Raw genomic sequence first — 26,280 nt, forward strand, 5'->3', positions numbered from 1 at the left:
GAAATGCATACAGAAAACTCTAAGACACTGATGAAAGAAATCAAAGATGACATAAACAAATGGAGAGACATTCCATGTTACTGGGGTGGAAGAATCAATATTGTGAAAATGACTATACTACCAAACAATCTACAGATTCAAAGCAATCCCTATCAAATTACCAAAGGCACTTTTCATAGAACTAGAACAAAAACTCTCACAATTCATATGGAAACACAAAAGACCCCGAATAGCCAAAGCAGTCTTGAGAAAGAAGAATGGAGCTGGAGGAATCAACCTTCCTGACTTCATATTATACTACAAAGCTACAGTCATCAAAACAGTATGATACTGGCACAAAAACAGAAATATAGACCAATGGAACAAGACAGAAAGCCCACAAATAAACCCACATACCTATGGGTACCTTATTTTTGACAAAGGAGGTAAGAATATACAATGGGGAAAGATAGCCTCTTCAATAATTGGTTCTGGGAAAACTGGACAGCTACATGTAAAAGAATGAAATTAGAACACTTTCCTAACATCATACACAAAGATAAACTCAAAATGGATTAAAGATCTAAATGTAAGACCAGAAACTATAAAACTCTTAGAGGAAAACATAGCCATAACACTCATGACATAAATCAAAGCAAGATCCTCTGTAAGCCTCCTAGGGTAATGGAAATATAAACAAAAATAAACAAGTGGACCTGATTAAACTTAAAAGCTTTTGCATAGCAAAGGAAACTATAAACAAGATGAAAAGACAACCCTCAGAATGGGAGAAAATGATAGCAAATCAAACTATGGACAAAGGATTAATTTCCAAAATAAACAAGCAGCTCGTATAACTCGAGGTCAGAAAAACAAACAACCCAATCAAAAAATGGGAGAAAAGACCTAAACAGACATTTCTCCAAAGAAGACATACAGATGACTAACAAACACATGAAAAGATGCTCAACATCGCTCATCATTAGAGAAGTGCAAATCAAAATTACAAGGAGATATCACCTCACACTGATCAGAAAGGCCAACATCAGCTAGAGAAGGTGTGGAGAAAAGGGAATGCTCTTGTGCTGTTGGAAGGAATGTAAATTGATACAGCCACTATGGAAGATGGTATGGAGGTTCCTTAAAACACAAGGTATAAAACCAGCATGATTCAGCAATCCCACTCCTAGGCATATACCCTGAGGAAACCAAAATTGAAAAAGACACATGTATCCCAATGTTCACTGCAGCACTATTTACAATAGCTAGAGCATGGAAGCAACCTAGATGTCCATGGACAGATGAATGGATAAAGAAGTTTTGCACATACACACAATGGAATATTACTCAGCCATAAAAAGGAACACATTTGAATCAGTTCTAATGAGGTGGATGAACCTACAGCCTATTTTACAGAGTGAAGTAAGTCAGAAAGAGAAAGATAAATACCATATACTTAGAAAAGGCAGAGGAACCAGAGATCAAACTGCCAACATTCACTGGATCATCGAAAAAGCAAGAGAGTTCCAGAAAAACGTATATTTCTGCTTTACTGACTATGCCAAATCCTTTGACTGTGTGGATCACAATAAACTGTGGAAAATTCTGAAGGAGATGGGAATACCAGACCACCTGACCTGCCTCTTGAGAAACCTGTATGCAGGTCAGGAAGCAACAGTTAGAACTGGACATGGAACAACAGACTGGTTCCAAATAGGAAAATGAGTATGCCAAGGCTGTATACTGTCACCCTGCTTATGTAACTTATATGCAGAGTACATCATGAGAAATGATGGGCTGGAAGAAGCACAAGCTGGAAATCAAGACTGCCGGGAGAAATATCAATAACCTCAGATATGCAGATGACATCACCCTTATGGCAGAAAGTGAAAAGGAACTAAAACCCTCTTGATGAAAGTGAAAGAGCAGAGTGAAAAAGTTGGCTTAAAGTTTAACATTCAGAAAACTAAGATCATGGCATCTGGTCCCATCACCTCATGGGAAATAGATGGGGAAACAGTGTCAGACTTTATTTTTTTGGGCTCCGAAATCACTGCAGATGGTGACTGCAGCCATGAAATTAAAAGACGCTTACTCCTTGGAAGGAAAGTTATGACCAACCTGGATAGCATATTAAAAAGCAGAGACATTACTTTGCCAACAAAGGTTCATCTAGTCAAGGCTATGGTTTTTCCAGTGGTCATGTATGGATGTGAGAGTTGGACTGTGAAGAAAGCTGAGTGCCGAAAAATTGGTGCTTTTGAAGTATGGTGTTGGAGAAGACTCTTGAGAGTCCCTTGGACTGCAAGGAGATCCAACCAGTCCATCCTATAGGAGATCAGTCCTGGGTGTTCACTGGAAGGACTGATGCTGAAGCTGAAACTCCAATACTTTGGCTGCTTCACACGAAAAGTTGATTCATTGGAAAAGACCTTGTTGCTGGGAGGGATTGGGGGCAGGAGGAGAAGGGGACGACAGAGGATGAGATGGCTGGATGGCATCATTGACTCTATGGGCGTGAGTTTGAGTAAACTCTGGGAGCTGGTGATGGACAGGGAGGAGTGCTGCGATTCATGGGGTCGCAGAGTTGGACACGACTGAGTGACTGAACTGAACTGAACTGGACTGAACACATATATATGGAATCTAAAAAGATTGTACCGAAGAATTTATTTGCAAGGCAGCAGTGGAGAAACAGACATAAAGAACAGACTTATGGACACAGAAAAAGGGCAGGAGAGGGTGAGATGTATGGAGAGTACATGGAAACTTACATTACCATATGTAAAATAGATAGCCAATGGGAATTTGTTGTATGTCACAGGGAACTCAAACAAGAGCTCTGTACCAACCTAGTGGGTAGGGTGGGGAGGGAGATGGGAGAGAGGTTCAAGAGGGAGGGGACATATGTATACCTATGGCTGATTCATGCTGATGTTTGACTGAAAATAACAAAATTCTATAAAGCAATTATCCTTCAATTAAAGAATAAAGAATTTAAAATAAGAAAATGATTAAAAAAAAGTTCACACATTACAGTTTATTCTTCTATTTATATGAAAGACAGTCAGGATCTATGTAGTCATTTATATCTAATATAGTAACTTGTAGATAACTGGAAGAAGCACCCTGGGGGATAGGGTGGGGAACAAAAGATGATTAAGTAGATCTGATCACTAGAGGCACATATTCACAATATGAATAATGAATAAGAAAGGAGTGACAGAAAAAATATCTGTAAAAATCAGTTCTCAATTATTTAGGCAAACAAGCCTCAACAGCACTGTTATCACTTCCCTGTGATATACAACCATAATTCCGTAATCATAAAGGTGATTCTGAGTAATCAAGAAAAGATTAAGTTATGCTCAGTATATACTATTGCAAATCCCACTGTCTTGAATCCTTCTGGGATAAGTAGTTAAGATAAAAAGATTTGGGGCTTAAAGAACAATAAACTTAATAATCCTGAAAAATGGTTTATGCCTTGAGGACTCCAGATAGCTAGGGCTTTGCATTAATCTACAGTTTGGGTTCAAATTCAGTGTTAACGTAACGTTCAAGTTACCTGCTGGTTTGTTTCTTCACTTTTCTGAATACCACTCTCTTCCAGGGTGTAGTCATAATTAAACAGATAACCAAGCAGATGCCACAAAATTCCAGCTTGCAATAGGTGTGTCTGTAGCCAGAAATCCACAGCAAAAGAGCTGACACATTCTACTCCAAGGGCAGCCACTCTTGGAATACTCTGAGAATAAAAATAATGGAATTAAAAAAAATAATAATGGATTTTTAAAAAAGCTCCCAAGAGAAACAGACTGTGAATTTATGACAAGCTATTTAACTAACTTATTGTATGTGTGTTTACCTCCTCTAATATTTTCTATTCTGGCTTATAGCTGAGTCCTGTATCTTTTAAAGCCTAAAATTAAAGTAACCATGTGACAAGACACAGAATTACTTTTTTAAAGAATTAATTTGAAAACTGAAGTATGGTTGTTTACAATACTGTGTTAGTTTCAGGTATACAACACAGAGATTCAATTTTTTTGGAGATTATATTCCATTATAGGTTAATACAAGATATTGGATATAAGTCTTTGTGTTATACAATTGGATAACAAATCCTTCCTATCTATTTTATGAATGAAAGTGAAAGTCACTCAGTCATGTCTGACTCTTTGTGACCCCATGGACCATACAGTTCATGGAATTCTCCAGGCCCAGAACACTGGAGTGGGCACCATTTCCCTTCTCCAGGGGATCTTCCCAACCCAGGGATAGAACCCAGGTCTCTCACATTGCAGGCGGGTTCTTTACCAGCTGACCCATAAGAGAAGCCCAAGAATACTGGAGTGGGCAGCCTAACCCTTCTCCAGCGGATCTTCCAGACCTAGGAATCAAACCAGGGTCTCCTGCACTGTAGGCAGATTCTTTATTGACTGAGCTATCAGGGAAGCCCACTTTATGTTAGCAGTTTGCATTTGTTAATCCCGTTTTCCTAATTTGTCCCTCCTCACCTCCCTCTTCCTTTTCTTTCTGGTAACTGTAAGTTTGTTTTTTATGTCTGTGAGACTGTTTCTATATATGTTTATATATATATGTACAGTTATATACATAACTGTATATATGTTTATTTGTATTATTCTTTAGATTCCACATATAAGTGTTATCATACAGTGCTTGTCTTTGACTTGTTACACTAAGCATAATATTCTCTAGGTCATTAACACTGCTGCAAATGGCAATATTTCATTCTTTTTTTATGGCTCAATAACATTCCATTATGTGTGTCTATTTGTGTGTGTATATACAGTGTGTGTGTGTATGTGTGTATAAGGGAAGGGAAGTCGCTCAGTCGTGTCCAACTCTTTGCAACCCCATGGACTGTAGCCCACCAGGCTCCTACATCCATGGAATTTTCTAGGCAAGAGTACTGGAGTGGGTTGCCATTTCCTTCTCCAGGGGATCTTCCCAACCCAGGGATCAAACCCGGGTCTTTTGCATTTCGGGCAGACGTTTTACCGTCTGAGCCACCAGGGAATCCCTGTGTGTGTGTATACACATCAACTTAAGCCAACCGTTTGTTGATGAACACCTGTGTTGTGTTCATGCCTTGGCTATTATGAATAGTGCTATGAACACTGGGTGCACATATCTTTTCAAATTAGTGTGTTCAGTTTTCCAGATAAGTACCTAGGAGTGGAACTGCTGGATCATATGGTAGCTCTGGGGCTTCCCTGGTGGTTCAGGCAGTAAAGAATCTGCCTGCAATGCAGGAGACCCAGGTGCAATCTCTGGGTCAAGAAGATCCCATGGAGATGGAATGGTTACCCACTTCAGTATTCTTGCTCTATTTTCAGTTTTTTTAGGGAACCTTCATGCTGTTTTCCATAATGGCTGTACTACACCAACTGACATTCCCAACAACAGTATACAAGGGACCTCTTTCTCCATATCCTCTCCAGCATTTATTATTTGTAGACTTTTTGGTGCTAGACATTCTGACCAAAGTGAGGTGATACCTCAATGTGGATTCAATTTGTATCAGAATTACTATCTTTGAAGCCAATTAGTGTTAAAGACGTGAGAATACTGTTTTCTTTGTTTCACTTCTTGTAATTTTAAAAACAGTGATAAGGCTTTAGTAGCAAAGCATGTGTCAGTGATCTTAAGGGTATCAATGAAGCCTTTACTGTAGGTATACAGATTTATTTCTTTATACCAGCATTTCTATTCTTCTTAGTTAGTTAGTTAAGTCACTCAGTCGTGTCCGACTCTTTGAGACCCTGTGGACTGTAGCCCACCAGGCTCCTCCGTCCATGAGATTCTCCAGGCAAGAATGCTGGAGTGGGTTGCCATTTCCTTCTCCAGGGGATCTTCCCGACCCAGGGATCAAACCCAGGTCTCCTGCATTGCAGGCAGACACTTTAACCTCTGAGCCACCAGGAGACTTATTCTTATTAGACATATCTAAGTATGTCAAGTAAACATAATTGGGGATGTGTTTTCATCAGATTCCTTATTTCTAGGTATCTCAGCCCAGGATCAGCAAACTAATCCTATTCTATTCCAACACAACTGTCACTCTGTCACCAGAGAATCTCTTTCCTTCCCAGTCACTTTTCACATCACCCACAGTCAAGTTCCCTAAGCAGTGTTGGACTGGGAAGAACAGCAAGCTCTCAGATCCCTATGGCCTTTTAACCATGCAGTGACTTGACTCTTAAGTTTACATAATCTTTTACTTTCATTAGACTGATTTAGTTTAGTCTTCTCTCTTGCTTTCCTGCATCTGTTCAAATGTTCAGAGGAACCAACTTCCATCTAGATATGTCACTCTTACCTTATTCTTTGTGGGCCAGCCCAGGAACAAAGTCATCATTTATAGTAAGGAGTCAGTGAAAAATGTTTTTAGAGATCCATGTCATTTACTTGAAAATAATTTTAGGAAAACAGCTTATTTATAAATTGAGGACTGGCTACTTGACAAGAAAACTCATTGCTGACTGGATCCAGAAAGCAGTAAACATAACGTCTACCTTGCCGAAGTAGAGCACCCGACAGAGATCCCTGATGATGCCAGGCATTTCTGTAATTTTCTCTCGGCATTCTTCAAACTGAGCAGCCACACTATAGCATCTGCTTATGTGTCCACACACCTGCAGATAACACAACAGAGTAAAAAAAGGTCACATGTACATTCCTGTTTAAGACAGTGGAAATCAAATCAGCAGAGATTCGTAATAATGTTTAATGATATATATGACACTCCAAAATTAAACAGAACATTTCTATTGAATTATCAGTATTTCTGGTTAAGATACCCTATAGATGCAGGGTTGGCAAACCATGGCCACTATATGGCCAACAGGCCAAGTCAACCATGATCTGTTTTTGTATGGCCAGGAAGCCTTATCTTTTACATTTGGAAAGAGTTGTAAAAGTCACAAATAAAAACATGCAATAGGATTTCCCTGGTGGTAGTGGACAAGAATCCATCTGCCAATGCAGGGAACACAGGCTTGATCCCTGGTCCAAAAGATTCCACATGTTGTGGGGCAATAAAGTCCATGTGCCACAACTACTAAGCCTGCTCTCTAGAGCCTTCCAGCAGCAACTACTAAAGCCCGTGCACGCTAGCACTGGAGCTCAGCGACAAGAGAAGTCACTGCAATTAGAAACCTGTGCACCATGATAAAGAGAAACCCCTACTCTCTGCAAGGAGAAAGCCTGTGCTCTGCAACAAAGACCCAGTCCAACCAAAAATAAGTAGTTTAAAAAATAATGCAACAGACTACATGTAACCTGAATGTCTCAAATAATCACCCTCTAGCCCTTTATAAAAAAAGTTTGCCAACTTCTGGATTAAAGTATTTTTGCCCTGAATTCTAATAATGTACTATACTTATTAATAAAAATAAGGATGAAACTCAAAAGCCTATACTGAATTGTTTAATATTCTAAATTTTGCTGGCATACACAAAAGGTCAAAAAGATGCATTTTACAGTGATCTTAATGTTCCTGATGGATCTTCTACCAAAGAATTCAACAGAAAAGAAGAAAATGAAAACACTAGGTATGGGAGTGGGAAGTAAAGAAGGAATTAAGGAAGGGGATGGAAGATAAGTGAAACAAAAATGGAAAAATTACAGATGTTTGAAACTGGGTAAAGGGGACATGGGATTCATTATATCACTCTGTATTTTAAGGGAAAAAAATTAAGCCAACAGATTACATATGATTTAGCACAGTGCTTATTAAAGTGTGATACACACACACACACACACACACACAAAGTGTGATACACAGAATAACAGCATCAGTATTATCTGGGAATTTTGTTAGAAAAGCATATTCTCAGGCCCCTACCCTAGAATTTCTGAATCAGAAACTTTGGGCAGAGGACCTGGGAGGCAGACCTCAGCAATCCAGGTTTTAATGAGCCCTCAAAGTGATTCTAAAACAGACCTAACATCTGAACTACTAGTCTAGCGTAACTTTCTTGGAATAGTGTGTTTCAAGCCTTACCTGTACTGACATGTCACCTGGTTTACTAGAACGATTCAAGACAGCCACACAGCGACTAAATGCCTCTTGTAACACCTGCACAGAAAGAAGTCTGCCATTAACTCTCAAAGTTTGAAAAGCCTTCTCTGCTAGGAATAAAACATTAATTAACCTTCTAATATTAGAAACTTGGCAAGTAAGTGTTAGCTCAATTAACATTTGTTAAATAAACAAGTAAACAAAGAACCCTGCAGTTTTTTAAAAGCATCCTACTACACTATTTTGCAAGTAATATTAAGTTCACCAAATTTGAATCCAATATTCTCCAATTCATGTTATGCAATAAGGCTCCACTTATTTTAATTTTGGCATTAGAATATAAAGAACATGGTTATCTGTTGCAATAAATTAAAGAAACTCTATCAACTGTATTCGTACTTGGTGAATTCTTTATTACTAAGAGACGGTTTGCCTAAACTAGCTTTAAGACAAGGACAAAGATCATTCCATATTACCTCAATTCCATTCTCCCGTCTAAGCTCTTCAGCATTGAGGGCTGAGCAGTTAACAGTATGGAAAGCCAGCTCTGCAGCAGCAGGCAACAATGGTGATTCTTTTGAGAAAAGGAGGTCATCTGAAGTTTCCATTGTTATAGTCCTAATTAGCATGGGGTATCCTGCATATTTATAAGGCTGTAAATCTGAAATAATCATGGTTTTAAGTTAATTTTTAATTACATTGTCAAAAAAAAAAAGATTAAAACAGTCAACATCTTAAATGTTTCCTAATTCTAGTTTATATAAAGAAATTAAACTGAGTACAAACCCCTTGGATCTTTTCTACTAGCAAACTTGTTTGGTTGACTTCTCTAAAATGTTTCTACTAGAAAGAGTATTTCCTGGTAGATTAAAACTAAACTTTGTGTATAGTGGTTTTGATCCTTCATAGAGTATCTACTTTCTGTATGGTCCACATGATCTTTATAACTTTTACCTTCTGAGAATGACCAATAATCTACTTTAAATTAATGCATTTTTAAGACAGCTTAAAAAAAAAAAAGCCCCTTGGAACTGGTCCTGGTAGTCCTAACACATACATACATAAGAAAAAGAGTGAATGAATTAATGTTAAGTTCTATTAGGTGAGGACCCCCTACCCCAGAACTTACTGAGTATAAACTCCCTTTGTGAAAAGTAGAAGACAGTGTGAAAAAAAAGTTCTGATCTTGATAATACATAAAAATGAGCTACAGCTGCACTATGGTGGCTAAAATAGTTATCAGCCAAAAAACAACCGTTTGAAAAAGACTGCTTTAAATTCATTCTCATTAGTGATAAATGTCATTTAACTAAATGTTTTACAAATGCTTTTCTGTTGAGTTTATATGCAACACTGAATCAACTGATCACTGCTCTAATGTCCAAGCTGCTCAATCCCCATGATGTCCCCTCCGATAAACTGGAGTCCTATTTATCTTAAATTACCCAACACTCCTGCTTATCTCAGATCTCTCATTATTCTCTCTTTTCTCCCATTATCCTACAGAGCAAATGGGTTTCCCATTTTATGCGTAAGCCAAGTTTAGTTAGAAGCCAATGGACACCTGTTACACTGAACCTAAATCCAACCTCCCCAACAAAGTCTAAAAATTTTCAATGTGCTCCGAGCTTTCTGGCTACTACTGTTAGGCTACCACAAATCACCCTGAAAACAACATTGGAAATTCCCAATAACCTGTACCCTAAAATCACACGTATTTCATGTATAAAATTTTCAAAGTGTTCCACAGGATCAGAGGATTTTGAGAGCTACCACAGAAAATGAAGTGTGAGGGGATATATATGATCATTTGAAAAGTCTCTCACGTTTTTTAAATTTTTTAAAGATTTATTTATTTATTTAATTTTTTGGCTGTGGTGGGTCTTCACTGTTGCACATGGGCTTTCTCCAGTTGCAAAAGCAGTGTGCGGATTCTCATTGCGGTGGCTTCTCCTGTTCAGAAGCACGGCTCTAGGTGTAAGGACTTCAGTAGTCGCAGCTTACAGGCTCTAGAGCATGGGCTCAGCAGTTGTGGCACATAGGCTTAGTTGCTCCAAGCCATGTGAAACATTCCCAGACCAAGGATCGGACCAGTGTCCCTTGCACTGGAAGGCGGATTCTTAACCACTGGACCACCAAAAAAGTTCTGTTGCTTTTTAAAAAACAGAGCACTTTTGATGTTTTCAGCCTTTAGAGATTTATGGATAGGTGCAGTCTTACAAAAGACATGATGCTTAAATTCCAGGTCCATTTTAGATCTCATTTAACGTTTATTATTAAATGGCTAAAGATAAAACTAACCAAGCACCTCCACAGAATAGAAATGTCCTTTAAGAAGGAACAATGAAATCTCATTGAGAATGTAAACTATTGAAAAACACAGGCAAGAACTGGAAGGTATAAAATAAATGTTTTGGGTCTAACTACAGAAAACTACTCTTTTACTGTATTTCAAATGGAATTCCAAGAGTCTTCTGCATAAATAATTAGAAATCCATAGGAGGAAGGTCCAACAGGGAGGGGACATGTGTATACTTACGGCTGATTCAGTGTTATACAGCAGAAACCAACACAACATTGTAAAGCAATTATTCTCCAATTAAAATACATTTAAAAATATAATAATAAAAAAACGTATTAACCTCCTCCCCCAAAAGGAATAAGCGGCAGAAACAAGGAACATGGTAGAATTAGCTGGAGGAAAAATCATAACACATGCCTTACCTTCTTTATGACGGTTGAAGAGAATGCTCTGAGTTTTCAGAATTAAAATTATATTCTCTGGATCTGGTCCATCCATAATTTTCGCTGATTTGGTACATAAAAATTCATAGGCTTTATTTACCTTTTCAAACATATCCTGTATGTAACCAAAGACAATCAACCTTTAATTCAGAACATCTAAAATCACAACTTAGTACACAGATAGCTTGTATTAGTTTTACTAATAACTTTAGTTACTATTTTGTTCTGTTTTTTTATATTAAGGAATTCACTCCAACTGTAATTTAGGTGGTATACTTTTAGGATAAAACAACTTTTTTTCCCCCCAAAAAAGGTATTCAATGATCTCAATACCATTTACTGAAGATTTTTTCTTCACTGGCTTATTCCATATCCACTTCCTTCTCCAGGGGATCTTCCCAGCCCAGGGATTGGACCCGGGTCTCCCACATTGCAGGCAGACACTTTACCATGCGAGCCACCAGGGAAGCCCCCCCTTATACCGTACATGTTACATTAAGTTCATACACACCAGGTATAGTTTCTGAATTATTATAAAAATAGTTATTACAAGAGGTACTATTTTTTGAGCACTATGGCAGGCACTGTACTAAATGCTTTACATACATTATTTCACATAATTCTCAAAACACTATATAAGGTGTGTACCCTTACTAACCTCATTTTTAAGAAGATGTTACATAACTTGCCTAAGGTCACAAGCCCATTGCTGACAGAGGTAAGACTCACATCCATGTCTGACTCCTATATCCACACTCTTAATTACTATCTTATAATGTTCCTTGATCTATATGTTGATCTTTGTGCCAGTAGAATACTGTATTACTATTGTAGTTTTACAGAGTACTTAGTATCTGGTAGCTTAAGTGTAGAAATTTAATACTGATTTCAAAATTACTTCCTATATTGATTGTTTTCTTTCCTAGATGAATCTGAACTGCTTTAAATTTCTCAAAAGATGTCCCAGGTTTTTGATTAAAAATGCCTTAAGTACATAAAAGTGATGTTTTTTCCAGTGCTATCTTCCTACTGAGGAATATTGACTATCTCTAATAAAAAACACTAGCCTTGAATCAGGGAAAACTACCTGAAGTTTCTAGCAACAAATTATGAGCACTAGTTTTAGTGGTCCTTACGTGATTTTATGAGTGCCCACTGGCATTAGAGTAGGAAGCCACAAAAGACAAGACCAGGGGATGCTGGCACCAGATGGCTTTAACTCTGAACCAAATTTTCTGTTTTCTCATTAATAGTCATAAGAAGCTGGATGTCATTAGAAAGAAATAAATCACCCAAAGCAATCTGAGTGGCAATGAATTAAGTTCACCCATCTCCTAGCTGTCTTCAATTACTTATGTGACAGCCCATTAGAGTTAATTTTCAAACAAACATGGGTAAGGGAAGAGAATAAAAACCCTAAGTTACTAGTCGTGCTTCCCCAGTGGCTCAGCTGATAAAGAACCCGCCTGCCAATGCAGGAGAGGCCAAGAAATGTGGGTTTGATCCCTAGGTCAGGAAGACCCACTGGAGAAAGAAATGGCAACCTGCTAGAGTATTCTTTATTCTTGCCTGGAAAATTCCACGGACAGAGGAGCCTGGTGGGCTACAGTCCACGGATCACAAAGAGTCAGACACGACTGAGCACACACACACTAGTCAAAGAGCAGTCCTTTTGATAAAATGAGAGACTACCATTTATGCAAAAAACATGAGCACGTGGACCAGAAGTTAAGTTAACATATACTAGACATATATTATGAGGCAGACACTGGTGCATAAGTATATCTTTTCTCTACCTGAAACAGCAGTAGAAGAAAAGCCAAGTCAACCCCACGGCCCTAAATCCAAAGGCAGTACATACCCTCCCTTCTGGATTCTTGTCAGGATGATATTTCTGTGCAAGTCTGAAGTAAGCTTTTCTAATTTTGCTCTCATCGTGCCTGCAAAATAGGAAAATTGTTTCATGAATTGAAAAACATGCAAGAAAAATATTTATACAATCTTCTAAAATGATTATTTTAAGACCCTCACTTTTACTGTGTATGATCATATATTAGGCACCTAATTAAATCAGTAAGACTTAAGTAAGGTTATTCTTTTTTTAAATACATCTTTTAAATTTATCTACTTTAATTGAAGGATAATTACTTTACAATATTGTGATGGTTTCTGTCATAAATCAGTATGAATCAGCTACTGGTATACACGTGTCCCCTCCATTCTGAACTTTCCTCACAATTCCTCCTCACCCTATCCCCCCTAGGTCTGCAAAGAGCACCAGCTTTGGGTGCCCTGCTTCATGCATCAAACTCTCTCTGGTTATCTATTTTACATATGGTAATGTACATGTGTCAATGTTATTCTCTCAAATCATCCCACCCTCTTCTTCTGCTGAGTCCAAAAGTCTGTTCTTTATATCTGTGTAGCCTTTGCTGCCCTATATGTAGGATCATCGATAAAGAGTATTCTTATGTATTATCTTTACCATTAAAAAAAAATTGCCTATACAAGGTTACCATATTCACTTCAAATTACAAAACCATATTTGGGGTTCAAATAACTAAGAATTATTTTTAAACCAACTTTTCAAAATGTCACTTCAAACTATAATTCTAACTTATTTTAATTTTCAGTTCAGTTCAGTCACTCAGTCATATCTGACTCTTTGCATTCCCATGGACTGCAGCACACCAGGCTTCCCTGTCCATCACCAACTCGCAGAGCTTGTTCAAATTCATGTCCATTGAGTCCACAATGCCACCCAACCATCTCATCCTCTGTCGTCCCCTTCTCCTGCCTTAATCTTTCCCAACATCAGGGTCTTTTCTAATGAATCAGTTCTTCGTATCAGGTGGCCAAAGTGTTGGAGCTTCAGCATCAGTCCTTCCAATGAACATCCAGGGTTGATTTCCTTTAGGATTGACTGGCTGGATCTCCTCGCTGTACAAGGGATTCTCAAGAGTCTTTTCCAGCACCACAGTTCGAAAGCATCAATTCTTCGACACTTAGCTTTCTTTATGGTCCAATTCTCACATCTATACATGATTACTGGAAAAACCATAGCTTTGACTATCGGGACCTATGTTGGTAAAATTTTAACTTTCAGCCTATACTTACAATGACTTCTAAACTGTTTTTTTCTATCATATCTATTCTTTTATAAAACTTCAAAGATTAATTAATAAATCTGTATTCTTTCCTATATGTCATTTACTATTCTAGACACACTGCTATCAAATGTCTTTCTCAGGTACAAGACAAACTGCACAAAGAAGGGGAAAGATAATATTGAAAATGACTCACGGTCCCTGTCCTTGAGGGAGATTAAGCAGTTCATAAGCATCATCTATTGACATTGTAGGTGGCTTCTTTTCTACTTCCTTCTTCCAAGCATCAAGGGTATCTTTTAGAAGCTTGACCTTAAAGACAGAATCAAAATTTATGTCTATTAAAGTAAAACTATTTCAGAATATAATTTGTAAGTTCTGGAATTGTTGTGTTATATTTACTTATACTGACATTTTAGGCTAAACAACAAACAGCTTTCTAAATACAAATAATCAAAGTTTCCTTCTAGTATTGTTGAATGTTAGGTAGCAAAGTATTTATTATGGGACTATTATTTTTTTAAAGTGGTATTGTAATTTTCTGCCAAATTTTGTCTCTCCTTTTAATTGTTAAAGAAACAGAAAGTATGGAAAACGTAGGAATTAGTAATGGATTGGCAAAAGTAAGAGTGTCCCAGGAAATAATGCAATGTTTTTTATGTGAACTCTCAGTTAATCTTACCAACCACCACATGAATAGCTGCTATTAGTAGTAAAAGCACTATTACCATACCTGAGGTTTAGAGAAGCCAAGCAATACACTCAATATTATGTTGTTGTTGTTTAGTTGCTAAGTCATGTCTAACTTTCTACAACCCTATGAATTGTAGCCCATCAGGTTCCTCTGTCCACGGGACTTCCCAGGCAAGAATACTGGAGCGGATTGCCATTTCCTTCTCTAAAGGGTTTTTCCTGACCCAGGGAATCAAACCGGTGTCTCCTGTACTGCAGGAGGATTCTTTACCAGAGTAACCTAGGAGGCCCACAAATAGGTGACCCACAAAGAGCCTGTCCAGGATTAGAAACTGGAACCTTACACACCCAAACTGACACTCATATCCTAGACTGATGAGCTATTAATGGCCGAACAAACTCAACCGCAGACTGCCTAACTTCAGCATCTGTGAGTTTAATCAATCTCTTATAAAGACAAGCTACCAAGCTATTATAATATGTAATTATATTATATAATTATACAGTCTCTTAAAAGATTAAGAAGAGGTGGCAAGAATACACAGAACTATGCAAAAAAAGGTCTTCATGACCCAGGTAAGTAGGATGGTGTGGTCACTCATATAGAGCCAGGCATCCTGGAGCATGAAGTCAAGTTGGCCTTAGGAAACACTACTATGAACAAAGCTCATGGAAGTGACGGAATTCCAGCTAGGCTATTTCAAATCCTAAAAGATGATCCTGTTAAAGTGCTGCGTTCAATATGTCAGCAAACTTGGAAAACTAAGCGTGGCCACAGGACTGGAAAAAGGTCAGTTTTCATTCCAATCCCAAAGAAGGGTAATGCCAAAGAATGTTCAAACTACCATGCAACTGCACTCATTTTACCTGCTAATAAGGTTATGCTCAAAATTCTTCAAGCTAAACTTCAGGCAGTATGTGAACTGAGATTTTCCAAATATACAAGCTGGGTTTAGGAAAGGCAGAGGAATTTGTTGGATCATGGAGAAACCAAGGGAGTTTCAGAAAAACACCTACTTCTGCTTCATTGACTACACTAAAGCCTCTGACTATATGGATCACAACAAACTGTGGAAAATTCTTAAGAGATGGGACTACCAGACCACCTTACTTGTCTCCTGAGAAAACTGTTTGCAGGTAGAGAAGCAACAGTTAGAACTGGACATGGAACAACAGACTGGTTTAAAATTTGCAAAGGAGCACGTCAAGGCTATATACCCTCATCCTGCTTACTTGACTTCTATGCAGTGTACATCATGCAAAATGCCAGGCTGGATGGAGCACAAGCTGCAATCAAGACTGCTGGGAGAAGTACCAACAACCTCAAATATGCAGATAATACCACTCCTAAAGGCAGAAAGTGAAGAGGAACTAAAGAGCCTCTTGATGAGGGTCAAAGGGGAGAGTGGAAAAGCTAGCTTGAAACTCAACATTCAAAAAACGAAGATCATGGCATCCAGACCCATCGCTTCATGGCAAACAGAAGGGCAAAGCAGTGACAGATTTTATTTTCCTGGGCTCCAAAATCACTGTGGACAGTGACCACAGGCATGAAATTAAAAGATGCTTGCTTCTTGGGAGGAAAACTATGACACATCTAGACAGCATATTTAAAAGCAGAGATATCACTTGGCGAACAAAGGTCCAAACAGTCAAAAATATGGTTTTTCCAACAGTTATGTACGATGTGAGAGTTGGACCATAAAGAAGGCTGAGCACCAAAGAACTGATGCTTCTGAACTGTGGTGATGGAGAAGACTCTTGAGAGCCCTTTGGAGAGCAAGGAGATCAAGCCAGTCAATCCTAAAGGAAATCAACCTTGAATATTCATTGGAAGGACTGATGCTGAAGCTGAAGCTCCAATACTCTGGCCGCCTGATGCAAAGAGCTGATGCAATGGAAAAGAACCAGATGCTGGGAAAAACTCAGGGCATGAGAAAGGGGGGGCAACAGAGGATGAGATGGTTGGACAGCGTTACCAACTCAATGGATATGAGTTTCAGCAAACTCCAGGAGAGGGTGAAGGGCAGGGAAGCCTGGCGCGCTGCAATCCATGGAATTGAATAGAGTCAGACACAACTGAGTGATGGAACAACAACAAATTCTGTTACATGTATGAAATTTGAGTTTGTTTTTGTCAGAAAAGATCAAGATTGTAAAGTCCTTTTATGCTCCCTGAAAAAACTGTCTTTCAGTTTGGGATTTACCCAGATACACCAAACTACACTCGAGTTATAGAGTGCTGAACTAAAAAGAACTATTTAAGAAATCTATTATCCTTCTTAGAAAGAAGCAATACCCAGAAGCAATTAGAGGTTATTTTTATGATTTAAGAAGGCACAAATTAATCTGCTGACTTACCGGGTCTTTAATTGGCCAATCTGGAAACCGGAGTGTATCACAAAGTTGTTTGAGATAATAAATACTACAAAATAGTTCATTTTCTAGTTGTGGGTAGTTGATAACTGGGATGGGACAATATTGATAAAGTGCTCTTGTGTTACTCTGAAGACGAGGTGTGAAATCAGCAAGATGGGCAGCAATCTTCTCTATCATGAGGCGCCTACAATTAGAAAAGTCTCCAAGCATTATGATGGAATTATTTATTTTTAAAAATATTTACTTATTTGGTTGTACCAGATCTTAACAGAGACATGTGAGACCTAGTTCCCTGATCAGGGATTGAACCTGGGCCCTCTGCATTCGGAGCACAGAGCCTTAACCACAGGACCAACAGGGAAGTCCCTATTTCATTTTATCTTTTATTTTAAAGAAAAGTTTATGACAGGAAATCACGCAAGATAATTACATGGATGTTCTTCAGAGTAACTCAGTTACTGACCTAAAATAAGAGCTTTAAGAATGTTAGAGTATTCTAAACTTACTGTGTAAAAACACTCTATGGATATAAATTTGTTTGTAATACTATCTATAGAGAAGACCAAAGAGAAAAAGACTGAGAATACCAACCCTTCTTACTGAAAATTCAGTCATTAGAAGATCACAAGGTATGAAATCTGCATGCATGAGGGCACAGCCATGGAATCAAGTCAGCTCTCTCCCCAAAGAAATTCACTCTATGGGCTTTTAGTTAATTTAGCACAACCTAGGATCTGGCCCTCAGCTAAGCAGAAACTGGATCTGCTCAGGATTCATAAAGCTACATCCTTTAAATGAGGGACTCATACCAACCAATCTCAGAAGAAAAATATTACACAGATTATAATAAACTTATTCATATTCCTATACATTTGTTCCCAATGAAAAATATGACAGTCATACAGAATATATTCAAATTGGTGGCTGGTACATGTCAGGCCGATAGGTCAAACTATTAAAGAAGCCAAATGATGACCAGCAGGTAGCACTGTGAGTGTGGGCCAGCCAAAGAAGAGTGGGTAACTGACTCAGAAAATCAACTGCCATCCAGCTAAGAAGACTGAGGAGTTGTTCAGAGAGGCAGACTTGACACTGGAATCATGAACTGCCAAGACTTTACCAGACACAGCCTGTATGGGTATTGATATTTGCTTCTGGGTCTCTCCTTTTTCTTGGTGGAATATGGACTTTCCTGTGGCATTCTCCTGGCAAAGTCCAGATTATGGTCAATGGGTGCTGGCTAGGAAGCCCTACTTAAAATGACTTTGGGTATCTCTAGTCTGATTTACTTTTTGTGGGCATAGTTCTATTCCCAAATACTCAGAAGAAGTGTCTTAATTTAAGCCCCGTATGTCCCTTATATACATATTAATTCATTGCCTGAAAGTACCAGTGATAATAGGCTCCACACTCTTATGCAAAACTCTACTAAGGTAACAGTAATTTTGTCACATCACGTTAGAACAGGAAAAAAGCTGAGGGCCTTGTGAACAAGTCACTTGATTTGGCACCAATGGCTACTGTAGCTTGAGGTTATGCAACTAGTGAAAGTAAATCTTCTCATAGAAGTCAAATCAGATGGCAAAAGGTGGAGAGTCTGTGTATAAAATACAGTCGACTGGCTATTTACCTCATTTCACTGCTCCAGATTGCTTCTGGAGTATCAAATTCTCCTAGAAAGATCTCAGAAAACTTTTCAGGCTCGTAATTTTCTAAGTAACAAACCATTGCTTCTGGTAGAATGTGCCCAAGTATACTTCTCTGAAAAATATCCTGTCCTTTTGTCTTTAAAACAAAAAAAACATAGTTAGAAACACTTTAAAACTTTAATTATCTTCCAGTTTTCTAATAAATGAATTGGTATTAGAGAACATTTTAAGAAGCTAATTGGAACATACTGCTTTTATGCTTTGGAAATTTGATGGAAAAAAATGGCAAAAGGAGAAGTTCAAGGTTTCTGGTATGAAGTGCCTTGGCATGAGCTCTAAGATGGAACTACCCCCTCCAGCCCTGCAGCAGCCGTAACTCTCCTCAGGGTCAGGTACTGCCAACATTATTTAGGGCATTTGGCCTTTGACCGTGTGTAATGGTAGTGACCAACAAAAGGAACATCCTGCAAAGATTTACATCAATTATTCTATTACACTGTCGGCAGTAGTTCCCAACCGACACATGCTTCTGTTTTCAAAAATAAGTCTAGAAAAATCAAGATCTTAAAGAGCCTATCCTCATGAAGTGTAGCTAAAACTTAGATGGAGAATTTCGATTAAAAGTAATTGTAATTAATGGTATTAAGAACTTCATATTCTCTGGTTGGCCAAATGGAGTCAGGGTAATGTTCGTACTTTTATCATGGTAAATTTTTAAACTCATTTCTTTACCTAACTGGGAGGGCCGGGGAACTCTAGGGACTATAAATACTTTTCTTATTTCCTTCTAGGCAAACTGAGGACAATTCATTCCTCTGGGATTTGACAAAGAAGTGAAAAAAGCCCACATATGGTTTTACTACTTAGTGCAAAGACAAATTAGATGATGAATATTTTCAGGCTTTTTACTAATAAAAGCCATAAATTCACTGTTAAACTTTTAGGCAACGAACTGCTGTTCTGTTCTTTAGAACACTATTATTTGGTTCTACATCTAGAGTTCTGCTATAAACAAATACTGGTTTGCTGTAACTATTCAAAATAGTTAGGTGAAATGATTTTATACTATAAAATTTGAAAAAAAATTACATATACATAACTGCACAGAAAAAAGGAGAAAAAAAAGAATGACAAAAGTGTTTTATGTTGCATTAATGTGGTAGCATTAGAGGCAACTTTTTAAGAAACTTGTTATTCTCATTTTCTAGTACAGAGCTATGGAAACCATACTTCTATGGGCATCACTTTAATATTATTAGATTGTAGATAGATTACTTTCTAGGGATTTACTGGCTTCTCTATAAAACATGCAGTTTTGGTCTTGTGTCTGTTGTCAAAGTGGTGTAACATTCCTTGGTTAGTCTCTTAAACAGAGGTCCAGTTTTCAGTTATACCACTCTCAATAAAATCTGAAAATCAATGTTTCATGAAAAGTCTAACAAAATTTCAAACAAGATTCAGTTATTTATTTACAGTAAACATTTCTGCAAAATGTAGGTACAAAGTTACATTTGTCAAAATGACCTGGGTAAAGTCTCATTTTTTTATATTCCTATTATTCCTCCCCAAGTAAAATGGCAAGAATACTTGAGAGCACCTGAAAAACTAAGTAGCCTCAAAACAGAAACTTAGCACTTCTCCCATACTGGGATCTGAACAGAAAGAACGTGAAAGTCTTACTGAATCTGAGCTGACTATATGAGACTCAGGCATATACTGAATTATTTCTTACCACTACTAACTAAATTTTACACAAAGGGAACAAATTACACTCATAGATAGCAAATGTCAGGTTATAATCATTTAAATATTAAGTCTAATAGGCAACATTTATTTTTAACATTTAAAACATTAGCTTAGACTCTTTGTGCAAGGTACCACAAGGAAAGCAAAATACGGATAAAATGGTATCTGCCTTCAAGTGCTTATAATCCAATAAACATATACAACTTAGGAAATGTTTGTGCCAGGACAGGTTCCCCAGTATTAAGTCCCATATTCAGAGGATTAATCTGGCTTACCTCTTCTGACTTGAAGGCCTGTTTGGTATGTGTGTACTTCAAAAATCTAGGGGAAAAAAAAAAACTACTTATCAGGTACAGGAACTGATTTAGATTTAAACCTTAATTTTCTAAGATGGGGTCTTTTTTTGTTTTCTTTGAAGTATAGCTGATTTATAATTTTGTGCCAGTCTCTATACTGTATGGTGAAATGACTCAGTTATACACATACATTATTTTTTTATATTCTTTTCTATTACAGTTTATCACAGGATATTTAATATAGTTCCCTGTGCTATACAGTAGGAACTTGCTAAGACCAGATTTTTTTTTTATAAATAAAAGCCATAAAAGTCTCTTAAACTTGTAAATCCATATTCTCAAACTGCTGAATTTTTATTTAAGGTAAGAATTTATATAAATTAGAAAAGTTTTTAAATGATGGTCATATTATAATTATATAACATAAAAAATTACTCAATTTTAGGAAAAAAGTAAAATAAAAATATATTAAATCTGTATGATTAAAATACTAGATGATGGTAAAATTTTTATGTAAGATATGATAAAATGGTGTGATTCTGAATAACTTTTACCCAATCTTCTAATTTTCAAACTTTCAGACATACAAACACCTCTTAAAATGAAAAATATAATAAAGGCAATGATATGCTCACAAAATATAAATTTAATAAATCTGTCCATGTACAATTCAAATAATTTCATATAAATTATCATTAGAGTCTTTACCGAGCAACAGGAAGCACATTGGAGCCTGTATACATCATGATGAAGAAAAATACTCCACTTAGATAAAGTCGAGGTAACTGTGGGTTATCTTGCATAATATGGTATAACAAAATAGCAACCTTCTCAACAAGGATAGGATCAAAGGTCAACAGTAGCTAAAAAGAGAAATAAAACGTTTTTGTTACTGGGCTATTAAAACTTGCAACATCATCATTCATCTTAGGTTTATGCATTTCATGTGCTGAAGTTACAGTTTCTCCTTAGTAGTAAGTGGTGGTGGTGGTGGTTTAGTCACTAAGTCGTGTCCGACTCTTGTGATCTGTGGACTGAGGCCCGCCAGGCTCCGCTGTCCATGGGATTCTCCAGGCAAGAATACTGGAGTGGGTTGCCATTTCCTTCTCCAGAGGATCTTCCCGACCCAGGAATTGAACCCGGGTCTCCTGCATTGCAGGCAGATGATTTACCAACTGAGCTATGAGGGAAGCCAAGCAGGAAGTAGTAAAATTAAAATTAGACTCAGTATGTTTATCTACCAGCTTCTAAGCAGATTTGAAAAATATTTTATAGATTTAATGCAGAGATAGTAAAATAGAGAATTAATCAAAGCTTATTCATTAAAAGCCCAACAATGTCTGAAGCTGTTTTGTTTGATTAGAGGTAAAATTGTTTTCTGTGCAGGACTCTTCCTAAATGGACATCTCTGTTAATGACAAAAGGAAAAAGAATACTAACGCATATATATGGAATTTAGAAAGATGGTAACAATAACTCTATATGCAAAACAGAAAAAGAGACACAGATGTACAGAACAGACTTTTGGACTCTGTGGGAGAAGGCGAGGGTGGGATGTTTAGAGAGAACAGCATCGAAACATGTATATTATCAAGGGTGAAACAGATCACCAGCCCAGGTTGGATGCATGAGACAAGTGCTCGGGGCTGGTGCACTGGGAAGACCCAGAGGGATCGGGTGGAGAGGGAGGTGGGAGGGGGGACCAGGATGGGGAATACAAGTAAATCCATGGCTGATTCATGTCAATGTATGACAAAAACCACTACAATATTGTAAAGTAATTAGCCTCCAACTAATAAAAATAAATGGAAAAAAAAAATAAAAATAAAAATAAATAAATTTTTTTTAAAAAAAGGGAAAAAGAGTAGCTACATTTTGGGTTAGTTTCAGGTCAGTTGATTTGAAATGAAGCCTCCTCTGAAGACTACTTGAGAACTCAAAAGAACTGGGCAGAGCACAGCTCTCAGTGAAACAGCACTAAAAAAACAGTGTAAGTGCAAGCACAAGGTAAGAGGGCAGCCAAACACCAGCAGGGCTGCTATGACCAGACAGCACCAAGAGATGCCATCTCCAGAAATCTGATCTAGCAATACTGAAGGAACTATCTGGAAACTCTGGAATGCACATGGACTAGTAAAAAAAAAAGTGTCAAGTACTGCTATGACTAAACACCTGATAAATTCAGTAAGTTTTATCTTAACACAAGTAACATTTCAATTTGCTATGAACACTTCCTTCTGAGGAATCCCCAATTTGGAGTCAAATGCTACCAGTAAAAAAATTTCAATAATGAAAATAAGTATTAGCTCAGACTAAGGGTCAAAGTTCTAGATTCAGTATATGAGACTGCATAGCCATATGTCTTCAAGTAATTTAAATTTTTCTGTTTTTGGTGTCTTATCTGTTCAACAAGGTATTTAGATTATATACAGTAAAATAGTACTATGACGTATTTCACAAAAGAAAAACTGAGACACAATAACACAGGATTTTTCCTAGAGTTAATGGTGTTAAGATTAGATATCACTCTAACAAAAATATGGAAATTAACAGGCAACAACCTAGAATATCTGAAATAGTGACTATACCAGAAAACCTAGGATATTCATTTGCTATATCCTAGACAATTCCAAAAATCGTGAAGCTTTATTAGATGGTAAAACTGGTTATTGCTCTTATGGGCAAATGATGTACAGAAAACTGTACTGAGCAATGTAGATAGATAATGTTCCTGAAAAACACTACGGCTGCCTAACTATGCTTAGCAAGAATAATGTCTCCCAGAATACAGAAAATTAAGTGAAAACAAAAACAGCTTCTAAGAAACTTTTTTTTTTTTTTTTAACAGTATAAGAAAAATACAGGAGGCACAAACTGCTTAAAAGCAGCTAGGTTTATCAATAAATTTCTTCTGTCATTCTATTGATACTTGCTCAGATATTACCAAGAACTTTTGGTTAATTAAAATATATCTTTCCCTCAAAACTTCATGGTATGCTGACCACATCTCTTAAAATTTGTTTTTCAGTCAATCCTTCCTGGCCCAAAATTTAATCTTGTTTACATCTACTTCTTTCCTCTCAGTTATTAAGTACTGGAAAATGTTGGCCAGAGGCAGATGTTTCAGGCACAGTCCTTTATCTATATGAGGAGAGAGTCCAGGATGGAAAACAAACCCTTCTCCTTGTACCATGTCATATGTGCAGCTACAGAGACATCTAGGCTAGGGTGGTGGTAGCTGCAAGAAATAAATGCAGTGCTCTTCAGAAGAGTACACGGACACTGAAAAGCCGGCATGCTTAAATAACAGAAGTTGGGGGAGATTTTTTTTAAATATTACTCAGCCATTAAAAAGAATTCATTTGAATCAGTTCTAATGAGATGGATGAAACTGGAGCCCATTATACACAGTGAAGTAAGCCAGAAAGATAAAGACCAATACAGTATACTAATGCATATATATGTAATTTAGAAAGATGGTAATGATAACCCTATATGCAAAACAGAAAAAGAGACACGGATGTACAGAACAGACTTTTGGACTCTGTGGGAAAAGGCGAGGGTGGGATGTTTTGAGAGAATAGCATTGAAACATATATATTATCTGGGGTGAAACAGATCACCAGCCCAGGTTGGATGCATGAGACAAGTGCTCAGGGCTGGTGCACTGGGAAGACCCAGAGGGATCGGGTGGAGAGGGAGGTGGGAGGGGGGATCGGGATGGGGAACACATGTAAATCCATGGCTGATTCATGTCAATGTATGGCAAAAACCACTACAATATTGTAAAGTAATTAGCCTCCAACTAATAAAAATAAATGAAAAAATTAAAAAAAACAAAAAACCCAGCATGTCTACATCTGTGGCCTGCTGGTATGCTTCCCTAAAACAGTACCCCTAAAAACACCGTCATGCACCATAAACTTCAGCATATCACCTTTCAGTTATTATGTTGTTGTGATTTTTAAGAACGGATAATAAATAAAACATTTTGAGAATAATTCTGGAGCCTGGAGCCTTCCCAATTCTAGGCTCTTGGATGTACAGCCTTCCACGGTAATTCATGTTTTTTGAAAATGGAATAGACTACAATAAAACAAAGACCGGTGGTCACAATACAGTTAAATAAGGGAAAATGATTCTTAAAATATTACTCCTAGTTTATTATATAAAAGTAACTTACCTGAATTATATGGGGAAGGCAAGCATTGTCTGACAATAATCTTTTCACTCTGGGTAAAGGCCGAATGATGGCATTATCCTGATCCCTAGAAAAATATTTTCTACAGTCAGTATTTAATACATTTATTAAAATTTGTATGTTCAGAGCATTCTACTAGGCATGAAGCATGTTACCTTATTTTTTTGTTAATGATGACTTACTTCTCATACAGCTGGGAACATGATTAGGTATTTTGGTTTAAATCTATTTGACTGCTTAATAGGATTTCATTTCCTTCCATAAGATTTCCTTGAAAAACAGTACCCTAGAACAGCCAGAGGCTCTTACTTACTATTTAACTGATTAAACTTGATGTTGTCCAAACACTGTCAGTGGATATTCCCCCCAAAGGGCATAGCAAACCTTTTCACATAAATTTAAATGTTAATTTAACTACTCTCAGTATTTTCCAGGTGAGGCCTTAATTTTTATGCTGCATTACTTCTAAATACTAACTGTATGTTTTAAAGCCTGACCTGAATTCATATTTTAGAGAACTGGAATTATGAAAGCCTCAAGTGCTATAAGATCAACAACTAATCAGTAAATTCCACGACAAAATATCTTTATTACAGTAACAAAACGAGATGATATATATTCAAGTTTTATAAATATTGAAAAGTTCTATGCAAGGGTTACAATTATGACTATCACTGGATAAATAGTCTCACCTTCACTAGTCAAGTGGGGCAAGACATGGGCCTAGACTCAGGTTCTTAAACCAGGAGAGACTAACCTGACAGATCAGGAGCAGGCACTAGGCACTCACGACTATTAACTACAGTGTGTTTATTTCAAAATGTTCCTACCCCAATCACATGAATATGACAACTTGTACTGTTGATAGAGAACGGCTAGTAAACCTCAATTTTGTAAGATTATTTGAAGTTTCCTAGAGGAAGTTGCTTTTTAGCTACCCTATCAATAAAATTTGCAAATTATTTCATTATATCTTGTTTCAAGAAGCTCCAAAATTCAAAAGAGCATTCCCTCAAAAAGCCACAAATGGAAAATCTTTGCTCTAAGTCACTAGAAAAATCCAATGCCTTAGAAAACATCCATAAAAATGAGGAAAACAAGATGTTTTAGAGTCCCTGTTAACCATGGAAATATTCAGTTACATTTTACCTGCTTGGAAAATATCCACACATTGTGATCAACATGTTCAATATCAGGGTAGCAAGGTCAGTTTCATTTAGTACAGCCTGTCCACTGGCTAACAGACACCACTTAAGCTGGGGTATTGCCTGAAGTGGTCGCCATCCATCCATGCCTTGAGCCCAGCATCTGGTTTTTGCATTTAACATTCCTTTGGTCCACAATTCCTGCATCTAAATGAATTAAAGGCATCATTATTACAAGCAGACCAAACAAAATGAAGTCTGTTAATGTTCCAAAGAGAAAAAGGAGTACG

The 26,280-nt window shown here is 37.3% G+C and overlaps 1 protein-coding gene across 2 annotated transcripts in view; it reads right to left on the reverse strand.

Annotated features, from left to right (window-relative positions):
- Positions 1-26,280, reverse strand: part of DNAJC13 (DnaJ heat shock protein family (Hsp40) member C13) — a 152,751-nt gene that overhangs the window by 36,858 nt on the left and 89,613 nt on the right. For both annotated transcript variants that reach the window (XR_006270511.1, XM_043474402.1), the window contains exons 28-40: positions 25,995-26,197; positions 24,828-24,912; positions 21,353-21,507; positions 20,624-20,669; positions 18,584-18,738; positions 16,936-17,137; positions 14,078-14,193; positions 12,636-12,714; positions 10,754-10,889; positions 8,506-8,690; positions 8,012-8,086; positions 6,522-6,641; positions 3,548-3,727 (exon numbers count right to left, since the gene is read on the reverse strand). Coding sequence is in view for 1 of the 2 variants with exons in the window: in XM_043474402.1 (XP_043330337.1) it covers positions 3,548-3,727; positions 6,522-6,641; positions 8,012-8,086; positions 8,506-8,690; positions 10,754-10,889; positions 12,636-12,714; positions 14,078-14,193; positions 16,936-17,137; positions 18,584-18,738; positions 20,624-20,669; positions 21,353-21,507; positions 24,828-24,912; positions 25,995-26,197 (1,737 nt within the window). In the remaining variant the exon portion in view is untranslated. The remainder of the gene's footprint in view (positions 1-3,547; positions 3,728-6,521; positions 6,642-8,011; positions 8,087-8,505; positions 8,691-10,753; positions 10,890-12,635; positions 12,715-14,077; positions 14,194-16,935; positions 17,138-18,583; positions 18,739-20,623; positions 20,670-21,352; positions 21,508-24,827; positions 24,913-25,994; positions 26,198-26,280) is intronic.

This window comes from Cervus canadensis, chromosome 7 (assembly GCF_019320065.1).
Source record: "Cervus canadensis isolate Bull #8, Minnesota chromosome 7, ASM1932006v1, whole genome shotgun sequence".
NCBI lineage: Eukaryota > Metazoa > Chordata > Mammalia > Artiodactyla > Cervidae > Cervus > Cervus canadensis.